At 41.0% G+C, this 25,890-nt stretch overlaps 1 protein-coding gene across 1 annotated transcript; it reads right to left on the reverse strand.

Annotated features, from left to right (window-relative positions):
- LOC134660036 (bromodomain-containing protein 8) lies at positions 1–25,356 on the reverse strand. The gene is made up of 18 exons (XM_063515736.1): positions 24,983–25,356; positions 24,221–24,401; positions 23,361–23,559; positions 19,925–20,026; positions 18,828–18,968; positions 16,977–17,124; positions 15,777–15,870; positions 15,175–15,231; positions 10,974–11,108; positions 9,883–10,001; positions 8,462–8,637; positions 6,780–6,940; positions 5,010–5,177; positions 4,446–4,518; positions 3,696–3,810; positions 2,303–2,437; positions 1,804–1,912; positions 1–125 (listed from the first exon to the last, which is right to left on the reverse strand). Exons 1-18 carry the CDS (start codon positions 25,165–25,167, stop codon positions 3–5), a joined length of 2,421 nt encoding a protein of 806 aa, XP_063371806.1. The 5' UTR covers positions 25,168–25,356; the 3' UTR covers positions 1–2.
- Positions 25,357–25,890: the final 534 nt, after the last annotated feature.

Consider the following 25,890-nt stretch of genomic DNA (forward strand, 5'->3'; position numbering starts at 1 on the left):
GGTTAGTGGTGCGCGCGCTTGTGGTGGTGCGGGGAGTCGGCGCGGCGGCGCTTGCGGCGCGGCGCGCACTCCGCCAGCCCGGCGTGCGCCTGCGCAGCCAGCAGCATGCCCAGCTGCGACACCGCCTGGAAAACGTTACACGCATAAAATAAAGATAAAAGATAGTTTATTCAAGTAGGCATAATTACAATGCGCTTATGAACGTCAAATAAAGTTACACCGGCTCCAACCCTACACCTCTGCCCGAGAAGATTTAATCCCCTCTCAATTGGAGGACGGTATCCCAATATGAGACCGGCAACAAACTCGGCGGGATACATCTTTTCAAAAAAATTACATTTTATAATTGACATGCATTACGAGAAAATAAGGAGGAAAAAATACACTTGCATTGACGTACATATAGGGACGGGCCTTACGGGCACTAAAAATGGTGCTAGTTCAGTGGTGTCACTCACGAATTCGAGCCAATCGTGCAGCCTAACGCAACTAGTTGCGACCAATCGCGCGCGTGATGCGAACTCATCAACCAATCGGGTTGTAGCAGTGGCACACCGTTGTACTGTCCCCATTCTAGTTGCCCTTAAGACCATTCGCTAGGTGCACGACTGGTGCTGCCCTCATTTTGTCGGACTTTCTACGTTAAATCTTATGGAGTAAAATTAGTTCAAGCGGCTGCCGCTAGTACTAATGGTGGACATTCCATAAGATTACCTGTGTTTGTGACGATCAGCGCCACTTCCCCCTCCACCGACTTCGCACCTTGCCAATACGTCAATGGTTACACGTATACTAATCCATTTTAGCTAATCCTTACACTTAAAAGAAAACAATGCTGTAGAATAATATCTGAATAAAAAAAAATCTATTACATGGTTAGAGTCAGACCAATCTAAGTTGGCAGCGATTTTGATAGCACAGCCTGTGCAAGTGTTATTTTAAATGTCAAACTTCTATGAAATTATGACGTTTACTTAACGCACTGTCTATGCTATCAATCCGCCGTCGTTCTGTTATAATTAGAAAAAATTGTTGTGTGTTGTGTTACCTCCTCGTGAAGCTCCTTAGCCATCTGGTAGACGCTGTGCTCGCTGCTGTTGTACATGAGCGCGTTAGACAGCATGAGGAGTATGTAGCGCTGAAACTGCGCCGTCGTTTTGTTATAGAATAATGAAAGCATTGGTTGTGTGTTGTGTTACCTCCTCGTGAAGCTCCTTAGCCATCTGGTAGACGCTGTGCTCGCTGCTGTTGTACATGAGCGCGTTAGACAGCATGAGGAGTATGTCGCGCTGAAACTGTGCCGTCGTTCTGTTATAGAATAATGAAAGCATTGGTTGTGTGTTGTGTTACCTCCTCGTGAAGCTCCTTAGCCATCTGGTAGACGCTGTGCTCGCTGCTGTTGTACATGAGCGCGTTGGAGAGCATGAGGAGTATGTAGCGCTGAAACTCCGCCATCGTTCTGTTATAGAATAATGAAAGCATTGGTTGTGTGTTGTGTTACCTCCTCGTGAAGCTCCTTAGCCATCTGGTAGACGCTGTGCTCGCTGCTGTTGTACATGAGCGCGTTGGAGAGCATGAGGAGTATGTAGCGCTGAAACTCCGCCATCGTTCTGTTATAGAATAATGAAAGCATTGGTTGTGTGTTGTGTTACCTCTTCGTGAAGCTCCTTAGCCATCTGGTAGACGCTGTGCTCGCTGCTGTTGTACATGAGCGCGTTAGACAGCATGAGGAGTATGTCGCGCTGAAACTGCGCCGTCGTTCTGTTATATAATGATGAAAGCATTGGTTGTGTGTTGTGTTACCTCCTCGTGAAGCTCCTTAGCCATCTGGTAGACGCTGTGCTCGCTGCTGTTGTACATGAGCGCGTTAGACAGCATGAGGAGTATGTCGCGCTGAAACTCCGCCGTCGTTCTGTTATAACAATATAAATATACAACGTTAAAAACGTTCACTATGATCAAAGATATATGTAACTCCGAATAAGTAAAATCTAAGGGAAAAACATGCCTCGGAAATGAAGAAAAAGTGATACTCGAATAGATGGCGCCACACGTTTGACCTATAGTCGTCTAGATGGCGTTGGCGACACCGTTTGATATTTAACAAATATCAGCGTAAGAATAATTTTTCTTGTGCATAGTAGGTTCTGCCATCTTGTGGGCTACCATCGGAAGCATAAACTTCAAATTTACGCAATGCGCCAAAAATCTGATCGCTCCTGTACTGCTGTATTCATGCACGCTGCCTATAAGTAATGAAGACGCTGTGTGTGTGTGTGTGTGTGTGTGTGTGTGTGTGTACCTTATGTTCCCAGCTTCTATGTTCCTCTTGATGCTGGTCAGGTCCATGGGTCTCTTGATCACCACACTGTACCCTGGCGCCTCTTCATCAGTGATTGGTCGAAGGAACAGTGAAGCGTACTTGTGAGCGCATAACCTGGACAAGGTTTACATTTTAAATTTTTAATACATTAATGTTCTGTATTTCGTGAATGAATATTAAGCAGCGGTCCTAGGAATCCCGGCTTCTACAGTCGCCATCAGTTATATCGGAGCGGCCGAGGTGCTCAAAAATAATATTTAATACTTTCGCTTTTTAAACACATATTAACTCACATTTATAGAGGGGTCTATCGCGAAATTTATTTAAGTACCTTTATTTACCGACGTTTAGACACAGGTTTCACTGGTCGTGGTCGCGGCTAACTGATGTCCCAGCAAAATAAATAAATTTCGCGTGTCGTCTATAAATGTGAGTTAGTATGTGCTCAAAAATATCTGAACACGCGCTCTAACGCCCGACTGTACTTGATTTGGAACTTTTGGACTCCACTCTACTGTATATCGTATCGACACATTACAGTGTTATGTAATGACAGCGAGATTTTGAAAGTTTTATTTTTCGTACCAATAGCAAGTTCAGAATAAACAGCAAGTTCGACCAAAACAAATTTAAAGTTAGTTTCAACCTTAAATCACATATACTCAATACGTTGACTAGTTTTCGACTTTATCGCGAACATACGTACACACAGACAGACGTGGCGGGGGACTTTCGTTTTATAAAGTGTAGTGATAACATTAGATAAATGTAAGTAAAGAAAGAGTGGTAACTCCCTACATCAGTTTTCTTACCAAAACGCGAGTTATTTCGTAGTCGACTAGTTGACAATAGATGTCGCGGCAAAGTAAAACTCTAATGCTCAACAATTTTCAGCTAATATTATAACCGGATTCACCGGAACTATACTTTCAACTCCTTCCGCTAATAATATTAGTTGTAAATGGTTTTAGCAGTACATTTTTCGTCAGTAGCGAAACTTGTGACATCTGGTGTTAAGTAGCGGTACTGATAGTTCCACTACTTGACGTTAGATGTCGACTACGAAATGACTCGCGTTTTGGCAGGCGTGTCTCACTCCGCGATTTCGTCGCTTTGCTACAGGTAGCTAAAAGTACATCCGTTCGGCCCCAATTTTGGGGAAAGCCATAAGCCATGGCGCTGTCGCCACCTAGCGGCCATATCTGTGCTGATCGTAACAGACGCGTTTCGTTAGAGAGTGAGTCTTCTGTACTTAGTACTATTATTTATTCTGTGGTTTTGGTTGCTTATATTTATCTATGGTGATAGTGATAGTGATGGATGAAAGCTATGATGACCTGAGAGGGTTGTAGTTGTGGTAATGATGACTCACCTGCTATACACCAGCATGACAGACCGTTTCCACAATCGGTGCTGGCGCTCCGCGTCATTGGCGTGCGGGGAGTCCGGGGCGCTCGCCTCCGCCGCGCTCTCGGAGCCCGAGCAAGCTGACAGACAGACATACACATACAGACATCCTATAGAAATCATCTTCCTCGCGTTGTCCCGGCATTTTGCCACGGCTCATGGGAGCCTGGGGTCCGCTTGGCAACTAATCCCAGTAATTGGCGTGGGCACTAGTTTTTACGAAAGCGACTGCCATCTGACCTTCCAACCCAGAGGGTAAACTAGGCCCGTATTGGGATTAGTCCGGTTTCCTCACGATGTTTTCTTCACCGAAAAGCGACTGGTAAATATCAAATGATATTTCGTACATAAGCTCCGAAAAACTCATTGGTACGAGCCGGGGTTCGAACCCGCGATCTCCGGATTGCAAGTCGCACGCTCTTACCGCTAGGCCACCAGCGCTTCAGACATCCGTTAGAAATATAGAAGAATTAAAAGAAATACATATATACTCGTGACGTAATATATACTCGTAGCGAGCGTTTCAAGCGAGTACAGCTTTTTGGTCACGAAACTTGCAGAGCAAAAGAAGTGTATTTTTTTAAGGGCCACCATTCACTAATCCAAAGTTAACCGGTTAAACCTGGAGTTACCATGGTTACCAGTACAATTTGATAGTGGGTTAACGGTTTAACTGGTTAACCCCGGGTTAGTGGGATGGTACACAATTACTCACTTCTCGAATCCGATTTCTTCTTGCGCGAATAATCTCTTTTCTTCTTTCCATCCTTTTCTTCTTCACGGCTCAGCTACAAAAAAAAGTTAAACATAATAATAACCAACCAAACAATTAACTGGAAGAGATCCCTCAAATGGATAAGTTCGCCTTTGTACTTCTTACTAATTGAATAAATGACTAAATGACTGATTTTATGTAGCTTAGAATAAATTTAAAAGTGGAAAAATTGCTGTCTTAGGTGAGACTTGAACTCACGGCCTCTGGAATAGCATCGATCGCAGACGTTTACTGCTTGTTAAGAATAAAAAAAAAATGTACTTTTTTTAATATGTATTTTTGTACAATAAAGAGCTTACTACTACTACTTCTTCAATTATAAACAAAATACAAGTGGATAAAAACATAACAAAACATTCAAATTAAAAATTTATAAGTAAAAAAATTGCTCAAAGTCATGATCGCTTGGTATAATACTCAGACGGCTGGCAGTGTCATCATCAACATCCGCATGGAGCTATCTGTCGGCCTCTCGGCCTCTTCGGCCTCTTCATCTATACTAACCATTCGGACTTCCATCGGCGTGTCATCGTCAGTGTCCGCATGGGGCTCCAATTGTTCCCCGTCGGCCTCCTTCGGCCCCTCGGCCTCCGCTTGTTCGTCCTTGATCATGTCCTTCAGCGGGATGGAGTCCTGTGGGGTAGGTAACGTTGCATTGGCCACTTCGGTGGCCTATGCCACATATTTTGGATATTTAGATAAGTGCCAATTGAAAAACATTTAAATTTAGAATAATAAGTTTTTGGCTTTTATCGCTGACTGTACTTTTCTTACGACAGACAAGTAATACTCATCGAGACAATTCCAAAAACCCCTAACACAATTAGGTTGCGTTGTTTCATCACAGAGTTCCTATGGCCACCTCCTGTCTCCATCATCAGATCAGCTCGATGGTACCATAATATTGCATTGTCACCCGACTTACATGTGTATGCAAAATTTCAGCTCAATCGGAAACCGGGAAGTGGATCAAATTTAACTTGCAAGATTTGATTACAGACCGACAGACAGATAACGGGACAGGTGAAACTAAATAAAAGCTTGTAAAAAAATAAACTAGTCACACATGAATTTTAGCAACACTTAGAATTTGTGTAATTGGATAAATAATAATAATAAATATTATAGGACATTATTACACAAATTGACTAAGCCCCACAGTAAGCTCAAGAAAGCTTGTGTTGTGGGTACTCAGACAACGATATATATAATATAAGAATAAGAATAAGAATAAGAAATGTTTATTAGCACAAATAATAATTAATAACACAAGATAAAATATAACAAAACTAAGATTCAATTACATAAATATTTGTGCCAAAAGGTCCCCACTCAGCTTTTTGTCACGTTGTGTATCCTAGGACACAAATATTTAAATACATAGAAAACAACCATGACTCAGGAACAAATATCTGTGCTCATCGCACAAATAAATGCCCTTACTGGGATTCGAACCCAGGACCGCGGCTTCACAGGCAGGGTCACTACCCACTAGGCCAGACGGGTAGTCTATATAATTTAAAACATAATATGTGTAATTTTAATGGCAGTCAATGAATGGTTTTTATTTAAATATTTTCATTTATTTTATCACGTAGACGGGTTTCATAGGTACTTAATTCAATGCAGAGTCTCACGTTTAATAATAGACGTTCTACAACAAGTACATAGTTAAAAAAACCTTGAATCCGACTAGACTTTATGAATTAGGGAGGTTAGACTTTCCACATCATATATCTACAATCTATGAATCTGATGTCTTGTGAAATAAATAAAACCCCTTACCGCATACGAAGCCATATACGGCGGATATGATATTTAACTCTATTGACAGCTATTAAAGTTCAATTTTCAACAAATATTTTTTATTACATGCAGTAACTTTATTGCATGTTAGTACATAATTAAAAGTAATTTTAGATATTTTGACAAGAGTTTAAACAGCACCGCAGTAAGGGTGTATAATAAATTAGATAAAGATATAAAGGAATACCAGGATCTAAAAACATTTGAAAGAAAACTGAAACAATATTTTAATAGTAAGCCCTATTATTCCAGAATACTTTGCTAGAGCATTAGATTAAATTCAAATTAGACATTTTAATACCTATTGTTAATTGTATTGGATTCTTATTCTTTTGATTTGTGTGTTTATTTTTGACATTGCCAGTGGTGTAATGTTTTATATAATTGTATTTGCATGCATTGTACTATGTTTTATCTGCAAATAAACGATTGATTGATTGATAAGGGGTTAAAACTGTACCAACTAACCTCGGCATCCTCCTCCTTATCCTCCTGGGCCTCCTGGGCCTCCTGGACCTCCTCCTTGACCTCGTGAACTTTGATCTCCTCCGCTATGTTCTCTATGGTCTCTTCCGGTTGTGGTTCTGGCGGTAGCGGGGGTAGGGGGGGTTCCGGTGGCATCTCGGTAACTGAATAATGGTATGTTTTCATTTTACCAGCTCGAAAAGGTCTTATTTGGGCGAATGTTTTTTTGACCGACGCAAATCTGTCTACAAACACAGAATAAATAATAGTACTAGGTACAGAAGATTCACTCTATTACGACTGATATGACCGCGAGGTGGCGCAAGCGCGGGCAGGCGTCCGTTCCCTGGATGTTGCGAATATTCGCATCCGCATCTGCATAAAATCGATGCGGAGCTCATGCGGATGCGGATGTCGACCAAGTCGGTACCTAACAGGAATGTCTTAGCGGCGGCGTAAGGCTAGGTAATTTCGTCATTATATGTATAATAACGAAATCGTCTAGAATAGTCTAGATCCCGAAAAGTCGACCAAAGTTACTGTTTATTAAATAAAACGCACCTATATTCTTGTTCAAATACTAAACGTTTCGTTCTTTTTTAATAAAAATTACTAAAAATGAAATATTTGACGTTTTTTAAGTATGTACCAAATCTTGACATCCGCATCCGCATCCGCGGATGTGAGGCTTTAAATATCCGCATCCGCATCCGCGTCCGCGGATGACAAAAAATCTGCATCCGCAACATCCCTGTTCCGTAGCAGTGCGCGGCAACTGCTATAGCGGCACCAAAACTGGTGTGGGCCGCATGTACTAGTAGGTATTTGTAGCGACGCGACGAAATCGCGGAGTGAGCTACGCCTGCCACAACTTTCTTCGTTGTAAGACTTTACCTTTAAATCATGGCTTTTCTATGTTTCAGTTTATGGTGTATGTTAAAACATTCAAGGTCCCAACTGTTAATAAACCTAATCAGGAGAGACTATGTATGTTAGAAGCTCGATTTCTTGGTAACTCCAGAGACGTATTGAGTAACGCAAGATACACTTAAAACTGTCGGTCAAAATGTTAGTTCGCCCGTTTGTTCATTTCATCTTCTAAAGCGGCGAAGGAAATCAAAAGAATGCAAAGAGGGTATTTTCTGACTACTAGTCAAATCAGTTTATTTTTTCGAACTGTTAAAACGATTTTCCTACTATGGAATTTATATGAAACACTAGCATGTGACGTCACAATCAAATTACCTGCTCTTTATAGTTTTATACGTGTTTAAAAATAGGAATTGTGTCTAAAAATAACTGCTGCCGAAGATTCTTTATTAATCTTCTGGTGCTTTATTTCATGCATGGTTTAAAATAATTTATTTTAAATACAGTCAAATACCCTATTATGTACAAGGGTCTATCAACAATTTCTTGTTGTTATTCTGTCCCATCAGCGAGGAGACAATAGTAGCATAGATTGTTAGAGGAACTGCTGTACCATGTTCTACTAACATGCTCAGTAGATGTCCCATTATGGAAAGGTCTTATAACTACCATAAAATGCAAGTTTGGTTCATTTAAACACGACAAACCTAGAATTTTAAGTGACTCAGGAGACCATAACCATAGCAACGTGTGACAAGAAAAAGTTGATTAACCCACAAAATGGCGGACTTAATGCCAAACGGATATTCGCTCACCTATAACGTTGTCGTCCGGCGGCGGGTCGCTGGGTAGCGGGATGCTGTCCAGGTCAGTGACCTCTGGCACCAGTTCTGGTGCTGGTTCTTCTGGGAGCGGGGGCGGCAGGGGCGGCAGGGGCGGGAGGGGGGGCGCCTCTTCCGGTTCCGGTGGCGGCGAGGGCTCGGGCGGAACGCTGTTAATAAATTTAAAGTATAGTTGGTCAAACCAATTTGTCAGTAAATAAGAACAAAAAAACTATGCTCATCCTTTTCTTTTGAGTGCTAGTACTAGTGTAAGACAAATATAGTATGATTCTCTGTGCCTATGTTTGAAATGAGACAGTCCTTTGACAAACTATAGATAAATATTTTATCGTGAAATTATTGTGTGTAACCGTTTTTAATATGGTAATATCGAGTGAGAGAATACTTATTTACGATACAAGTGCGGAAAAGAGGAAATTCGAAACGAGTGGCGATGGGAGTGTTTTAAATCGAGACGATTTGCGAATTACCTATTCGCACGTGTATCGTACAACGTTTTACAGTACAGTCAGCAGCAGAAGTTGCTAATCGGGCGAGGTGTTCAAAATGATCTTGACGCGAATTTATTGTCAAGATAATAAGAGCGCGTCAAGGTAATTTTGAGCACCTCGCCCGCTTAGCAACTTCTGCTGCTGACTGTACATATGGCACTTTAAACTTTCTACATGCGCACGGAAAGTGCTTTTTCCCGCACTAGTTCGGGAAAGTAGCACCATATGTACTGTAAATATAGTTTATTTTGCTCGGAGCCAGAACAACAGTATGAGGATTCTCTTCAAGTGTTTCTCTTACAAAATCCATAGAGAAATATAAGTAAAGAAAGAGTGGTAACTCCATACATCAGTTTTCTTACCAAAAATGGAGTTATTTCGTAGTCGACATCTAGCGTCAAGTAGCGGACATTATGAGTACTGCTAGTTGACAATAGATGTAGCGGCAAACAAAAACTCTAATGCTCGACAATTTTTAGCTAATATTATATAAAAAAAAGTAATTTATTGTCGCAAAACACAGTAACAAAATTAAACAAACAAGGAAAAAGAAAAAAGACACAATAAGCACATAAGTCCAATAGGGTTGTTGACTGTTAACCGGGTTAACCGGAACTATATTTTCAACTCCTTCTATATTAGTTGTAATTTGTTTTAGCAGTAGATTTTTCGTCAGTAGCGAAACTAGTGACATCTGGTGTCAAGTAGCGGTACTGATAGTTCCAGAAAACTGATGTATGTAGTTACCACTCTTTCTTTACTCATCCCCAATCTAACCTGATGTGGTCATTAAAAAAAACATGTTGATTGATCGAGCGTTAGACTTTATCTTAGACTTGGATAATCTTGATATAGAATGCTAGAATAATGACGGAGAATATTAAATAGATTCTTTAAACTTACATAGTTTCTTCAACGACTTCAGTAGCGACCTCTTCCGCCACTTCCGGGACGTCTTCGACCACCACTTCCGGCTCCACTTCCGGCGGCGGCGCTTCCGGTTCCTTCACTTCCTCCTTCGGCTATCAAGAGAAATGACATACACTTTAACCTTTTGGACGCCAATGACCGATATATCCGCACCGTAGGTTCAACGCCAAAGACCGATTAATCGGTCACAGACCACAGAGCAACATAGATCTACGTGCATATGCATAAAGTTCAATTTCAGTGTTGACACTTCGGTGACGTGGCGTCAGCGTGACAGCTTTTGTGTTTGACACGGCGTCGAAAAGGTTAATAACATCCGGCTGACCACTCTTATGTATCTTTCAGTAGGAGTAGCAGCGAAAGCGCTATTATTGTTTGTCCTTGTCACAGTCTCACTTTTTTTCAATTCCCCACCGTAAATTAGTATGGATTATGGTACATGTCGTAAATTAGTATGGATTACCGTAAATTAGTATAAATTCGACCAATCACAGTGTCGCATTGCGTATGTTTTGTCCCTCAAGGAGGCAAGCGTATACCACATCTATTAGGATCCTACCATTTATGTGGCAATAGCACCAAAAAGGGCCTGGAATTTGACAGTTTTAGTCAGTCAAATACCCTATTATAGTCTTATAGAGTCTGTGCGAAAAGAGAAGTTTCTCTTTCCGCACAGAGTCTACCCCAGTTGAGTGGCAAACTAAAATTATCACCCAAGTCCAAACCAAAATCTAGGTATCCCGGAAATAAAGTTTACAGATCTATCGTTTACTATATATTGTAATTTTTTAGTTATGACACTTAGAGACATTTACACCTCTAAATAATATTATAGTTTTTGTACTCTTTGTGTTTTTTTAATACTATTATTATAGTTTTTTTTTGTAATTCGACATTTAGAGACTTTATACATCTCTATGTAATACTTTAGTTTGATTTGATACTTGTGGCCTAGATGTATTTTATATTTTTTTTGCTTGTATATAAATTCCATGTTGTCGTGTAAAAGTGCCCTTGTGGCCTGTTTGCTGAATAAATGTTGATGTATATCTATCTGATGGTACCTTCTGAATCTCCGGCTGTATGACCTTGATCTCAGGTGTGGGGAACTTGACCTCCGGGAACGAGATCTTGACCTCTTCCGGTTGCGGCGCTGGCTCTTCCGGCGGCGGCACTTCCGGTACCGGCTCTTCGGTTACCTAATAATAGACAATACAGGAATAAAACGTTGCACTTTTAATCTATCTTTGCTATATACTTATCTACTTGTCTTATGCAAGAAAATATTTACTTACTTAAAAAGAGCAAAGAGTAAAATTAATGTATTACTATAAATCTAAAATTAAAAACAAAAGTTAAAAATAAACTAAATATTTACTTATAATAAAATTAAAAACTAAACTAATCTAAATTAAAAAAAATATCTAAATAAGGCCCCCGCGGCATTGTGCCAAAGATGCTGGCAGCATTCCCTCGCTGAATGGCAATACTTATGCGCTGCGAGAGAAAGCTGCCAGCTCTCAGGTCACCAGTGGTATCGACGAGCTTTTTAACCGACTTAAAAAAAAGGAGGTTCTCAGTTTGACCCGTATGTATGTATGTTTGTTCGCGATGATTACATAGTTCTTTGAAAAGAACATGTCCGCTTAGACCCCACGGCCCCAGTGTCTCGACCGCAACCGCGGAACTTCCGCATTATTTTCAACATCCGCATATGCATCCGCATCCACATAAAATCGATGCGGAGCTTATGCGGATGCGGATGTCGAACAAGTCGGTACAGGAACGTCTTAGCGGCGGCGCAAGTGCTAGGTAATTTCGTCATTACCTACAACGAAATCGTCTAGATCCAGAAAAGTCGGCCAAGTTACTGTTTATTAAATATAACGCACCTATATTCTTGCTCAAATACTAAACGTTTCGTTTTTTTTTTAATAAAAAAATAGTAAAAATGTAATATTTGACGTTTTCTAAGTACCTAATCTTGACATCCGCATCCGCGGATGTGAGCCTTTATAGCGCGGATGTCAAAAAATCTGCATCCGCAACATCGTGCCGACAGCAAATGCCACAAAGTGGTATTGGGGGCCGAGACCTCGATATTTAGCAAGAGATGGAACAAGATTTTTCACGCATAATATGAAACCTCTTTATTTAAAGTCGGTTAAAGATGGAGCCTATATAATAGTCTCCTGAGCCATATAAATGGACCGAAGGACACTAGTTTTCGAAATAGCGATATTTTTTCTGTTCAGTGTGGATATTTCACAAAAATGTATCTAAGAATATGTGACTTTCCATCACAGAAGGGTCCTTATGCTTCATTCGCATAAGCATTATTTTATGTAATAAATGTTATCTGTTTTGTGTGCTTAGGCACACAAAACAGATAACATTTATTACATAAGATAATGCTATTGATTTAGTAGTAAATAAAAAAATAAGGACGGTAATCCACCTGACCAATTTCTTTGTCCAATGTGTATTTGCGTTTCACATTTTGCTTAGTGAGTAGACACGTGTAAGTAATGCACGTAATATCACAAATGAGATATCTCTCGAACACGTAATATGGCATTACGTAATATCACTCCGAAAAATCAACCATTACTTCAAACCAGGGATGTTGCGGATGCAGATTTTTTGACATCCGCGGATGCGGATGCGGATGCGGATTTTTAAAGGCTCACATCCGCGGATGCGGATGTCAAGATTAGGTACTTATAAAACGTCAAATATTACATTTTTAGTATTTTTTTATTAAAAAAAACCAAACTTTTAGTATTTGAGCAAGAATATAGGTGCGTTATATTTAATAAACAGTAACTTCGCCGACTTTTCTGGATCTAGACGATTTCGTTATAGGCAGGGGTCGGACAAAAAGTGCGGATGACGTAAAAATGACGTAATCTTGCACACAGTTTGAGTTTGTATTTAAACTTCCGGGTGACATGTAGTAACAAAGTAGTATTAATGAAGTAACAAAATAATCGTAAATAAATCCATGGAATTAATAATACAGGTGGTAGGGTGATGTAGTGAATAAAATAAATTTCACGAAACTTGTTACCATAAGGTATAATTATTTGAAATTAGTTAGAACACTTAGAACAAGTCTGTGGGATCCTCAGATAAATAGGTTTAATAGTCAAAAGTGGGAACAGTAGGTAAGATTAGTAAAAATAAAAAAAGAATTTGATGTTATTACACTTTTATAGCTAAATTTTAGCTAAATATAATCATGAAGATACAATAGCTAAACAATAACGAAGTCAATTTATTGTTCATCTGATTGACAATGTGTCAGTCAAAAACGTACTTACTCATTTCAAGTGGCGATATCGTTTAATAAAGAGGTTGATAAATGATAAGTGACAATTGTTTATGAAAATCAAAAATACTATTTGAAATCATCCTATAAGTGGTTTGACGTCATCCGCACTTTTTGTCCGACCCCTGGTTATAGGTAATGACGAAATTACCTAGCACTTACGCCGCCGCTAAGACGTTCCTGTACCGACTTGTTCGACATCCGCATCCGCATAAGCTCCGCATCGATTTTATGCGGATGCGGATGCGGATGTTAAAAATAATGCGGATGTTCCGCGGTTGCGGATGCGGATGCGGATGTTCGCAACATCCCTGCTTCAAACATCACTCATTACGCGATCGCTAACGACCGGCCGAAGCGCGCGTAATAGATTCGATTAAATATAGATTGACGCGCCGATATGAATGGTCAGTTCAAGTATATACACAGTGCGTGTAATGTATAAGTGCCGTAGATGCGCTGCGTTATGTAGGCGATAGCTATGATGGTGCCATTTCGCGCGCGCCCAGGCCCTGGTCACGATCCAGCGATGTACTGAGTGATGTGATATCTCAGTGTAATATTACGTTTTCGAAAACGTGATGTGATATAGCATTACTTTTCGAAGCACTGTTTCGCGCATGTCTATTAATGAGAGAGTGAGACGCAATGCACATTGGACCAAAAAATTGGACGGGCGGAATACCAACCTAAGAACCCTTTCATCGGAAAAGGATCCTTATGCTCATAACGTATAAGGACCCTTCTCTAACGGAAAGCCACATATATTTTTGTGTAATTTCCAGATATGATAGTTACTCGTAAGAAAAGCTATAGTTGGCCGAACCAATTTTATATAGTTTATGGACCACGCCTGCAACATAAAACTCGTCGCTTAATACAAAGAGTACAAAATGCGTGTTATAGATTTTGTTACTCAATACCCCCTAGAAGCCACATTACCCCGTATTTGAACAAATCGTCCATACTGAATATGTCCTCTCGGCGACATCTACATCTTGCATGTCTCCTCTTTGGCGTCTTAAATAATAAAACTCCAGAATATCTCTTTTCCAAAATTAACATTTCAACATTTCACAACCGTCATGCCACTAGGTCAACTCGGCGCTGTCTTTTAGAAATGTACCCTCATAGAACGATTGCATTTACCGGTTGTTTCCGATATCTCGCGACCAAATGCTGGAATGATATCCCTCCACCTGTAAGACGGCTCAAAAATAAGCTAACTTTTAAACACCAGTTTAAAAATATACTGCTTGATAAACAAAAAACAGGGATACCATACGGCTTTTTGGTTGCGGATTTCAGGATCTAATCGGTAATTCGGAGAATCTCTAGGAGATCTTGAGTCAAACCCTACGCACTTTCTCACTTTTATTTTATTTTATTTTATGGCCACTGTAATTCTTATTTTTGTTTTATTTATGTATTTTATTTCTGAACACTTATAACACACTTCACACTTTTTACTCAACTGTACGTGATCTGGGTTCCGGCAGAATATCAGTGCTTTGCTCAGTAGAGTGGAGCGTATAGCTGAGTCGGAGCCCTTTTGTTTTTGCTGCAATGCACACAGTGTATGGCAGGGCGATGGCAGGTATAGCAGGTAAACCCATTTTTTGTGTGTAAGTATTTTTTTTTTTTTTTTTGTATTGGTTAATTTTGTACATATTTTATTTTCGTCGTGTTTGTAATCTACCTACCTATTTGTAAAATGTGTGTTGTTGCAGCAAACAAATAAACGATTTATCTATCTATCTATCTATCTCTATCTATCAATTTGTCAGTAAATAAGAAACAAACAAACTATACTCATCCTTTTCTTTTGGGTGCTAGTACTAGTGTAAGACAAATATAGTATGATTCTCTCAGTCTATGTTTGAAATGAGACAGTCCTTTGACAAACTATAAATGGTATAAATACTAAAACTCACCGTTATTTCTTCCACAGGAATCTCTTCAGGAACCTTCTCTTCTTCTATAGGTTGCACCTGAACGTTGACGTTTACACTTTAGAAAACAGATTTACAACCCGGGGTAATTAGCCCATAGGGGCTATTCATAAATTACGTCATTTCAAATTGAGGGGGGGGGGGGACATCGGACGACGTAGGAGGAAACGGGGTCATTCGAAGCATGATTTTTGGATGATTTTGGGGGGGAAAAATAGTCAAAAGTAGATGACGTAATTCATGAACACCACATTTAGGGGTAAACTGGTATGAGTTATAGTAAGAAATAATTTATTTGTACACAAATATACAAGAGACGATTATAAAACTAAAAAAAAAACATAGAACTGAGAAAGCGTCGTAAAATGGCGTCATAGGTAGTCTATACTTTATGTAGGTACCTACATTAGATTTTAAAACATTTTTGAGTTTTATTGGTAATTATTTTACAATAAATATAAATACACGAAATCATTCCCGCACCGAAAACCCCGATGTATGATTATCACTAACGGAAATCCGGGCAAACAATACATTACTTAAAACTTTTTGGGAAACAATAGAGACCCAAATTAAATACTTGCCTCGATGGGTGCAGGCTCAGCCTCAACTTTGATGTCCTCGGTAACCATCGGGGTTTCCTCTTCGTCCTTCTTGAAAGCCGCCTTCTCGACCGCTCTGTTATAAACAAATAAAAACTTGCACTCTTATCTAATTTTACAGCAAACATCTTTTTTTTATATTAAAAATGGGCTTACTCATGGCCACAGACTAGCCGAGGCGAAGACGTGGCCTACGATGGAGCGAGCCTGCCCAAAAGGTGCCTGTTCACCCTTGATTTGAAGGTTGCCGGGTTATATGAGCTCGGAAATATAGACGCCGGCAAGGAATTCCATTCCTTGGCAGTGCGCATAAGGAAAGAGGAAGCAAAGCGCTTCGTGCGGATTCGCGGAATATCTACCAAGTAAGGATGGAAACCGGCCGTGCGTCTAAAAGTCCGATGGTAGAATGGGGACGGTGGAATAAGCTCGTGTAGCTCTTGAAAGAAAAGAAGTGAAGTAGAGAGAAGGTGAGAGAAGTGTTCTCTGGTTGAAAGAGTGGGTTTATTACGTCAGATTTTGTTTAAATAGCACCCACCTTGTCATTTTTCTGTTTGGGGGTCGTCCAGAAATCATGTGATCATATTTGGCCTATTTCCCCCCCCCCCCCCCCCCCTTGGTGATATTTGGTGATTTTATCGCAACCCCCCCACCCTGCCACAAGATCACGTGATAATTATCATGCGGGTACCCTTAGACGCTAAGCAAGTCTAATGTCGTTTCTACTGTATAGCGTATATGTTCAAGATGCTAATTTGTGCGATTAATGATTTCTATTGGGTAAATACGCATATAAATAGAGCGGATTATTGATCTCCTTAAATTCTCGAGTAATATTGTTGTTTTTGGCTTTTTTTCTGTGTGGCAGATGTCGACTACGAAATAACTCGCGCTTTGGCAGGCGTGTCTCAGTTCGCGATTTCGTCGCTTTGCTACAGGTGGCTAAAAGTACATCCGTTCGGCCCCAATTTTGGGGAAAGCCATAAGCCGCGCGTGGCGCTGTCGCCACCTAGCGGCCATATCTGTGCTGATCGTAACAGACGCGTATTGTTAGAGTGAGTCTTCTGTACTTAGTATTATTATTTATTCTGTGGCTTTGGTAAGAAAACCGATGCATGGAGATACCACTCTTTCTTAACTTATATTTATTTCTCTATGATTGGACGTACAAAAAATATGTAATACCTGACTGGCCCCTTATGCATTGTGGCGACGGGTGGTATATGCAGGTCGATGTCTCTGAAGGCGTACACATCTTCAGCTTTTATTTCGATGTCATCTATGTCCACAGCAGGGGCGGGGATATGGACGGGGGAGGCCACTGTCGTACTAGCTGAACAATAAGATAATAAATAATAAAAACCGGCCAAGTGCGAGTCGAACTCGCGCACGGAGGGTTCCGCACCATCAACAAAAAATAGAGCAAAACAAGCAAAAAAAACGGTCACCCATCCAAGTACTGACCCTGCCCGACGTTGCTTAACTTCGGTCAAAAATCACGTTTGTTGTATGGGAGCCCCACTTAAATCTTTATTTTATTCTGTTTTTAGTATTTGTTGTTATAGCGGCAACAGAAATACATCATCTGTGAAAATTTCAACTGTCTAGCTATCACGGTTCGTGAGATAAAGCCTGGTGACAGACGGACGGACGGACGGACGGACGGACGGACGGACAGCGGAGTCTTAGTAATAGGGTCCCGTTTTTACCCTTTGGGTACGGAACCCTAAAAAAATAAGATAATAAATAAGAAAAATACGATAGGATAAAATTTATTTCATTGAAAAATATCCAAAAGTTAAAACAGTCATAATACGATAAATAGAAAAAAAAACATAATAATATGTGTCTGTATTTATAGTCTGTCAAGCCGGATATGTCAGTAGCAATGTAAAGGAAACTAAAGTATGGTAACATTCATTAGAACTTGCTAACTGTGTAAACAAACCGCCATACTAAAATTGACACTGAATGTCAATTTACAAAAGTTACTAGAGTCAGTCCATGAAAAGTCTGCAGCGGATTTGATAGCCCACGCAGTGCACGTGTTATTTTAAACGTCAAACTTCTATGAAATTATGACGCATAAATGACACTTGCACTGCGTGGGCTATCAAATCCGCTGCAGACTTTTCTTGGTCCGACTCTATTGTTTACATATTTAGCAAGTTCTATTGAATGACACTTTATATTCCTATAGTTCGTTTTTTTAGCATTAGAAAAAAGGTAGACAATCTTGATGTGTCTTTTAATTGAAAAACATGTTTTAAAAATAAGTCACGGCAAATATGTAACAATCATGAATCTAATACGATCATTTATATTCTTCTGCTTTCATAAGTATAAATTACTGATTTTTAAAAAGCGTTTTTCTATTAAAAGACATGTCAAGATCGCTTACCTTCTTTCTAATGCTAAAAAAACGAACTATAGGAAACGAACAAAAAGCAGCAATGTACATCGAACAACGATCAAAATGTAAACAAAACAGTTCCACAGATAAAATATAAATGACACACGATTTTTGAATAATTCAAACGTAGTGTTGCTAACCAGCGGTTTTACAAATTTGCCGCCTTTTTCCACTGACAAGATTTGCTTGACCAAGTATAATCAATCTATAGATATGTAATCTTCATGCGAGTTTATTTTTAGGAAAGGTGATTGTCAGCCATATTCGAATTTTACGATACGTCAAATATTCCATATCTATTAGACATCACCAAGATATGTCAGTGTTAAACAAGTGTCAAAAGTGACGTTTCTTCAAACACAAACGTCACTTTATACACTTGTTTGACACTGACATATCTTGGTGATGTCTAATAGATATCTACTGCCCGATTCGAACTTTAAGATACGTCAAGATCTAGAAACGATATGGATTAGATCTGTCAGTGTCAAAAGTGACGTTTTTGTTTGAAGAATCTCTAATCCGCATCGTTTCTAGATCTATTAATTGACATATCTTAAAGTTCGAATCGGGCCGCTAGTTCAAAATCCCAATCGGGCCCATCTCTGAAACCACAAAGTTACCTTTAAGTTGTTGCTCTATCTGCACCAGCTGACTCTTGATGTGCTCTATGGCGGCGTGTTTGTTGTCGTGAGGGCTAGTGGAGCCCGGCTTCTCTAGCAGCATAGACAGAGTCGGGGCGCCAGCCGATGGCGATATAGTTTCTACGAACAAAAGCAAAGGTAAATCGGCGTTATTCATAAACGTCTGCTAAGTTTGATTAATGATCGTCGTTTGTCCCTCTCTATGGCATAACGACAGATAGGGACAAACGACGATCATCAAATGATTAAGTTAGCAGCCGTTCATGAATAACGCCACACTAAGGCCACAGACTTTACTTTATGCTAAGGCAAACAATATTAGTGAGCCACTGAGATTGGCACAAAAATTCTTATATTGTGCGAAAGTTTGCACGCAACTTTGTCACTCTCGAATCGTCAGGTGACAAGCAAAACTCACTAATTACCATCACAAGTTTATCATAGCCATAGTGAACCATATTAGTACTAAAAGAAGGTTGATTTTTGTTTAAATATTTTTTTGTCATTAGTGAGTTTTGTCAGTAGCAGTACTGATAAATTCCGCTAATTGACGCTAGATGTCGACTACGAAATAGTATCATACATAGTATAAAACAAAGTCGCTTCCCGCTGTCTGCCCCTATGTATGCTTAGGTCTTTAAAACTACGCAATGGATTTTGATGCGGTTTTTAGGGTTCCGTACCCAAAGGGTAAAAACCGGGACCCTATTACTAAGACTTCGCTGTCCGTCCGTCCGTCTGTCACCAGGCTGTATCTCATGAACCGCGATAGCTAGACAGTTGAAATTTTCAATTTTGTATTTCTGTTGCCGCTATAACAACAAATACCAAAAATAAAATAAATATTTAAGGGGGGCTCCCATACAACAAACACGATTTTTTTGCTCTATTTTTTGTTGTTGGTGCGGAACCCTCCGTGCGCGAGTCCGACTCGCACTTGGCCGGTTTTTTTTAATAGATAGAGTTATTCAAGAGGAAGGTTTATGCATAATTTGTTAACCCGTGCGAAGCCGGGGCGGGTCGCTAGTTACTTATATTTCTCTATGGTTAATAGTGAGGATGGTAATGATACTCACCGACGACGGTAGCGGGGTGCGGTATGTGCTGCGGGGTGGTGACCACAGGGGAGGACTTCAGTAATGACGTCAGCAGCGGTGATGATGGCGGCGGCGGTGTTGCTGGCAATATTCACATTTCATTAACCCTTCATACGGTATAATCTATATGGGTCAATCAACTATTTCTTGTTGTTATTCTGTTCCATCAGCGAGGAGACAATAGTAGCATAGATTGTTAGAGGAACTGCTGTACCATGTTCTACTAACATGCTCAGTGATGTCCCATTATGGAAAGGTCTTATAACTACCATAAAATGCAAGTTTGGTTCATTTAAATACGAAAAACCTAGAATTTTAAGAGTGACTCAGGAGACCGTATCCATAGCAACGTGTGACAAGAAAAAGTTGATTAACCCATATATATAAACGTGAAAGTCAGGTCTGACTGACTTAAATCAACGCACAGCCCAAACCGCTGGGACTAGAAATTCCAAATTTGGCAAGTAGGTTCCTTATAAGGTCTAGGGGTCCACTAAGAAAGGATTTTTCAAAATTCATCCCCTATAATTTGTATGGGGAAAATACTAATCCACGGGTACGAAGTCGCGAGCAACAGCTAGTAAGATATTGTATGACAAAATTAACAACTCTATAACATTACTACGGGGCGGACACGCCATACATCAAAAATCATTTGCGTTTATATGTGTGTGCGGCACGTCTGTACACGCGTCATTGTGTATGTGTGGGTAAGTCGCTTTACTGAGAGCACGCCAGAAGTCCGGCAGATTGGTTTGTTAGCTGTAAGTCCAATACGCAGTTCGTCCAAATGATATTTCAATTCGCATTTCGTCCAACACGTATTTGGTCCAACATGCATTTCGTCCAACAGCATTTTGTCCAACGCGTATTACGTCAACACGTATTTCGTCCAACAGCATGTCGTCCAACATGGATTTAGTCCAACACACATTTTGTCCAGTAGGCATTCCGTCCAACTCCATGTAGAAGTCAAGAAATAGTTATTTTCGATACAAGTGCGAAAAAGAGGAAATTCGAAACGAGTGGCGATAAATTAAAACACGAACGTATATCGAACAACGTTTTACAGTACCTACATATGGCACTTTAAAGTTTCGACATACGCACGAAAAGTGCTATTTTACGCACTAGTGCGGAAAAGTAGCCCCATATGTACTGTAAAATAATTTATGCGTGCAGTGATGACTGCAGCCACGGTTCATGTATGAACCGTTTGTCTGAGTTACGAACGCCTTTGTACGACACACCTGTGCGTGAGCGGCGCGTTTTCGTGAACCTTGTACTTGTAGGAAGGCACGAAGGTTGACATTGGGCTTTGGGCTGTAGCCGCACGCGTCAGTTGACGTATTTGGCGGTCAAGGGGTTGATGGAATGGAAACAAAGATTCATTGATTGTCGAACGAGCGAGCGAAGCGAAGTTCTTCCAATTCCAATCAACTTGGAACATATATACAAAAACTCCATATTGTAATCCAAATACCAACTCGGAATTGCTAATTAACAACATTCAAGGTCACGCCGATTTCACGCCAATCATTTATCGGCGGCGGCGGCGTGGCAAAAAAGGCCGGCGGCGGCGGCGCGCCGGCGCGGCGCACACGTCTAGTGTATTAATTAGCACGTGAGAACTATGCAACAGCAAAACAATAACTACCGAGCGGTGCGCCGTCCGCCGCCGCCGGTGTGGCGGCACCGTGCCGCGTCACGGCGCCGTGCCGACGCACCGTACACGGCATCGTGCCGTCGCACCATACACGGCACCGTTCTATTGCACGACGCCGTGCCGTTACAAAGTGGCCGGCGCCGCACCGTAGATATGTGGCCGGGCCCTAACAACTCGTTAACGGCTCCGACCGTGGGTCCCATTAGCATCATATCATCGGCGTAGCTGATATTATTGAACATTTTCTCATTTCCCATATTCTCTTAATAGACGAATCACGAAATGGACGAACTCCGTAATGATGAATCGGGAAATGGACGAAATGCAGTGTGACAAATCGCGAAGTGGACGAACTGCGTATTGACGAATCACGAAATGGACGCATCACTTATGGACAAACTGCGTAGTAGACGAATGGACGAAATGCGATTTGGACGAACTGCGTATTGGACGTCCAGCTAACAAATCGGCAGATTCATGTCGCGGGGCGAGGTAATGCGAGTCGGGGCGGGGCGGTGCGTGGCCGTTCTGTATGATAATACTATTACTTATTCTGTGACATTACACAACTTTGGGAACCAATCAAATTATTTAATTAAATATTTTAGTTTGTGTCTATAACATTATCGGAAGAGCGTCCTTAAAGTAGACCCAAGATGCGTTGGGACGACGACATCAAAAGGACTGCGGGGAAGAAGTGGCTCCAGGCCCCTATTTCACCACGGCGGCAGGTGCGACAATTCGGCAAATGTCACTGTTGCTGACGTCACAGGCATCCATGGGCTACGGTTACCGCTTACCATCGGGCGGGCCGTATTCCTGTTTGCCACCACCATTGTATTATTTAAAAAAACTTTATTATATCAGCAAAAAACAGGTATTTCTCTTTCGAAGTTTATGGTGACGATGATGACAATTGTCACACCATTTAATAGAACTTTCGGTAATTCTTGACAGGAAATGAGTTCTGTGTCGGAATTTCGTGACAATTGTCGTGTTTCTTGTGACAATTGTCATTAGCTTCGCAAAACAAGTACTTATTTATTGGCGGTATAATGGAGTTTTTTTTAAATAATATGTTGGTGCCAAACAAGCACACCGCCCGTCCGATGGTAAGCGGTTACCGTAGTATATGGAGGCCTGTGACGTCAGTAACAGTGATATCGACAGTTGTCGCACCTGTCACCGTGGTGAAATAGAATAGGGGCCAGGTGGCACAGAACCGTGACGAGTGGCGTAAAATGAAATACGCGCAGGGTAGATAAGGGCTAAAGAGAGAGAGAGAGTAGTAAACACCAGGGATGTTACGGAGCTCCGTTTCCGTTTCCGTTAAGTCGGAACTTCCGTTTGGTATTACACATCCGTTTCTGTTCCGGTTCCGTTACTTTTGAAACGGATGTTATATCGGATGTCAATGCTTGGCGCGGCAGCGGGACATGAGTGATGTACATCAAAAACAAACAGGTTTATACCAGTCATTCACTCATAGCCCCGCTTGCCACGTGCTGCATTAATTAGATGTTTTGATTTATTCGTGTTGTTGAATTTAAAGTACTCGTATGTTGTGTTGTGTAATGTGTACCTACTGACAGTAGGTACTGTCTCACGCTAGTCAGGCTCCGGTTCTGGTTCCGGTTCCGTTTTCGGTTCCGATTCCGTTTCTGGTTCCGATAAACTAAATTTAAAACATCTGGTTCCGCTTTCGGTTCCGATAAAACCACATCCGTTACATCCCTGGTAAACACTTACATGGAGCGCTCTGATTGGGCTGCGCAGGCGGCCGCCACGTCCTCTCCGCTCTCGCTCGCCTTTCCTCCCTCTCTTTCAGCCAGGCGGCGCGTTTGGCTGTCTCCCTCTCGCGCGCCCGCTTGGCCGTCTCGATGGCGGTCCACAGCTCGCGCACGCGCTCTTCCGAGGTCGCTGGGTTGCGCACTTCGTTAATTTCGTTCTGGAATAAAATTTTTTAGGAACGGGTATTTTTAGGGTTCCGTACCCTAAGGGTAAAACCGGCCAAGTGCGAGTCGGACTCGCGCACGGAGGGTTCCGCACCATCAACAAAAAATAGAGCAAAACAAGCAAAAAAACGGTCACCCATCCAAGTACTGACACCGCCCGACGTTGCTTAACTTCGGTCAAAAATCACGTTTGTCGTATGGGAGCCCCACTTAAATCTTTATTTTATTCTGTTTTTAGTATTTGTTGTTATAGCGGCAACAGAAATACATCATCTGTGAAAATTTCAACTGTTTACCATGGCTCCGGTGTGCAAGCGGGACTTCGCTATAAATGTGCATAGTGCCGTCTCGCTTACACGCCAGAGCAATAACTATGTTAGTTAACTCTGCAAAAACTTTGAAGTAACATTTACAGTGGTACTGCCACACTTTGTCACTGCTAAGTGTAAGGCCTGAGTGGACGCTCGTTCGGCGGGGCGTGCAGCGTGGCTGTGGGCTCACGCGTGATGTGAGCAGCGTGCACTAAGGCCGCTCCTATACGCTTGCATTTGTTTAACATGCACGCCGCGCGCCCCGCCCCGCTGCACGCCCAACAAGAGCGTCCACTCAGGCCTTACACTAAGTCTGTGCAGGGTTACCTTGGTTCAACGCTACCTTGAGTTGTTCATACTGGCGGTTCATCTCTGCCACTGCCTCCTGTATCTCAGCGATGCGCTCCTGAGTGAGCTTCTTAAGGATGCTCTCCTGAGGGGTTTCCACTGCGCCTTCGGAGCTGCGTTTCTTGCGCTTTGGGGTCTCCACATGTTCTAGCAGTACTCCGTATTGGGCCGCACAACTGGAGAAGATAATTGGGTGAAACAACTTTTTCTCGTCACTCGTTGCCATGGTTACGTTCTCCTGGGTCATTCTTTAAAACCTGATAGGCATTTCAATTCACCAAACACGCTTTTTTGTGATACTTATACACTCTTTCCATTGAGGGTCGTCTACCAAGCGTGTCAGAAGAAGATGGTGTACAATGTCTTCTAGCAAAATATGCTACTATTGTCTCGGCTGACCGGCCAGCATAACAACAAGAAATAGTTGATCCACCCAATTAACAAAATATAAACAGCATCTTGTTACACATTGCACTACCGAAGTTAGAAACAGTTTAATTTCACTCTGCAGTAGCAAAATAATTGTGTGTAATGAAGAGACGTACATTAGCAATCAATGTGGAAAGCGTCTTGTCTTTAATAAATTGTGTTATGTTAATACATTCTGTGTTTACAAACAAAGAAAACTGGAAATAATAAAGAGATTGAATGTAATTTGGTGTTTGCTTGGACGCAAAATCTTTATAGATTGCATTTATTGATAATACGTTGTTTAATGTCTGTCAATCCTGTTAAATCTACAATGTTATGTTCTTACCTTTTTTGAGAGTACCAATCTGCAGGCCTATTTGGTTCTCCCACGGTTTTTAACGCTCTGGACACAGACATCCAGTTCTGGTCTCCACTCCTGACCACGGCTGAAGCCAGGCATAGCTGTTCCCTTACGTTCCAGGTATCTAACGGGATCCTTTTCAGTTGAAGTCTTTCTTGTATGGAACTCATTTTGAGGTTATGACTCTTTGTTGTTGTTTTTAATTTTATACACGGATTAAGTTGAAAGCTGATTACATTATAGACACTTAAAATAGTTTAAATAGATCTCTACACGTTGCTTTTAAAAGCATTTTTGTTTAAACCGACACAAACAAAATAAAATGGAAAGATCGAAGCAGCCAAGCTTAATCAGGTTTGTTTGGGACATAGATAAAAACGTTGTACTTTACTGTAGTCAACTAGCATGGAAAAGGCGCTCGTGCGTGAGGGCCTAACCATCTACATGTTGGTAGCATTGGATTTTCACTCGCTATCGTACGCCATTTTGTTCGTTCTGCTGTCATCTTGGGCGGATTTTGTTCACGTTTCGATTTCTCTTCTCTATTCGCTTCTGATTTAAGATTCTGTGGTTATTATTTTGATTTGGCGCTTGAATATATTCAAAATGTAGTAAATTGTTAAATGATTCAATTAAGGTGATATTGATATACTGTTCAAGTGTAAGGAAAACAGGTACGTCGTGTTCCTTGTAGTGATTTGTCGTTTTTTTTTATTTGGGGTAAAATCATGTATAATCCATGCTAAATCGATTCAGCTGCATCAAAAATTAAAATAATATCATTTACTTGAGGAGCAACAATGAAAAAATCTTTTGTTTTCATTACGTCAAATCGGACCAAACAACTGCAATGTATTGCTCAATACATACTAAGTTTTTACTTACCAATTTTC

Source organism: Cydia amplana, chromosome 26, assembly GCF_948474715.1.
Source record: "Cydia amplana chromosome 26, ilCydAmpl1.1, whole genome shotgun sequence".
Taxonomy (NCBI): Eukaryota; Metazoa; Arthropoda; class Insecta; order Lepidoptera; family Tortricidae; genus Cydia; species Cydia amplana.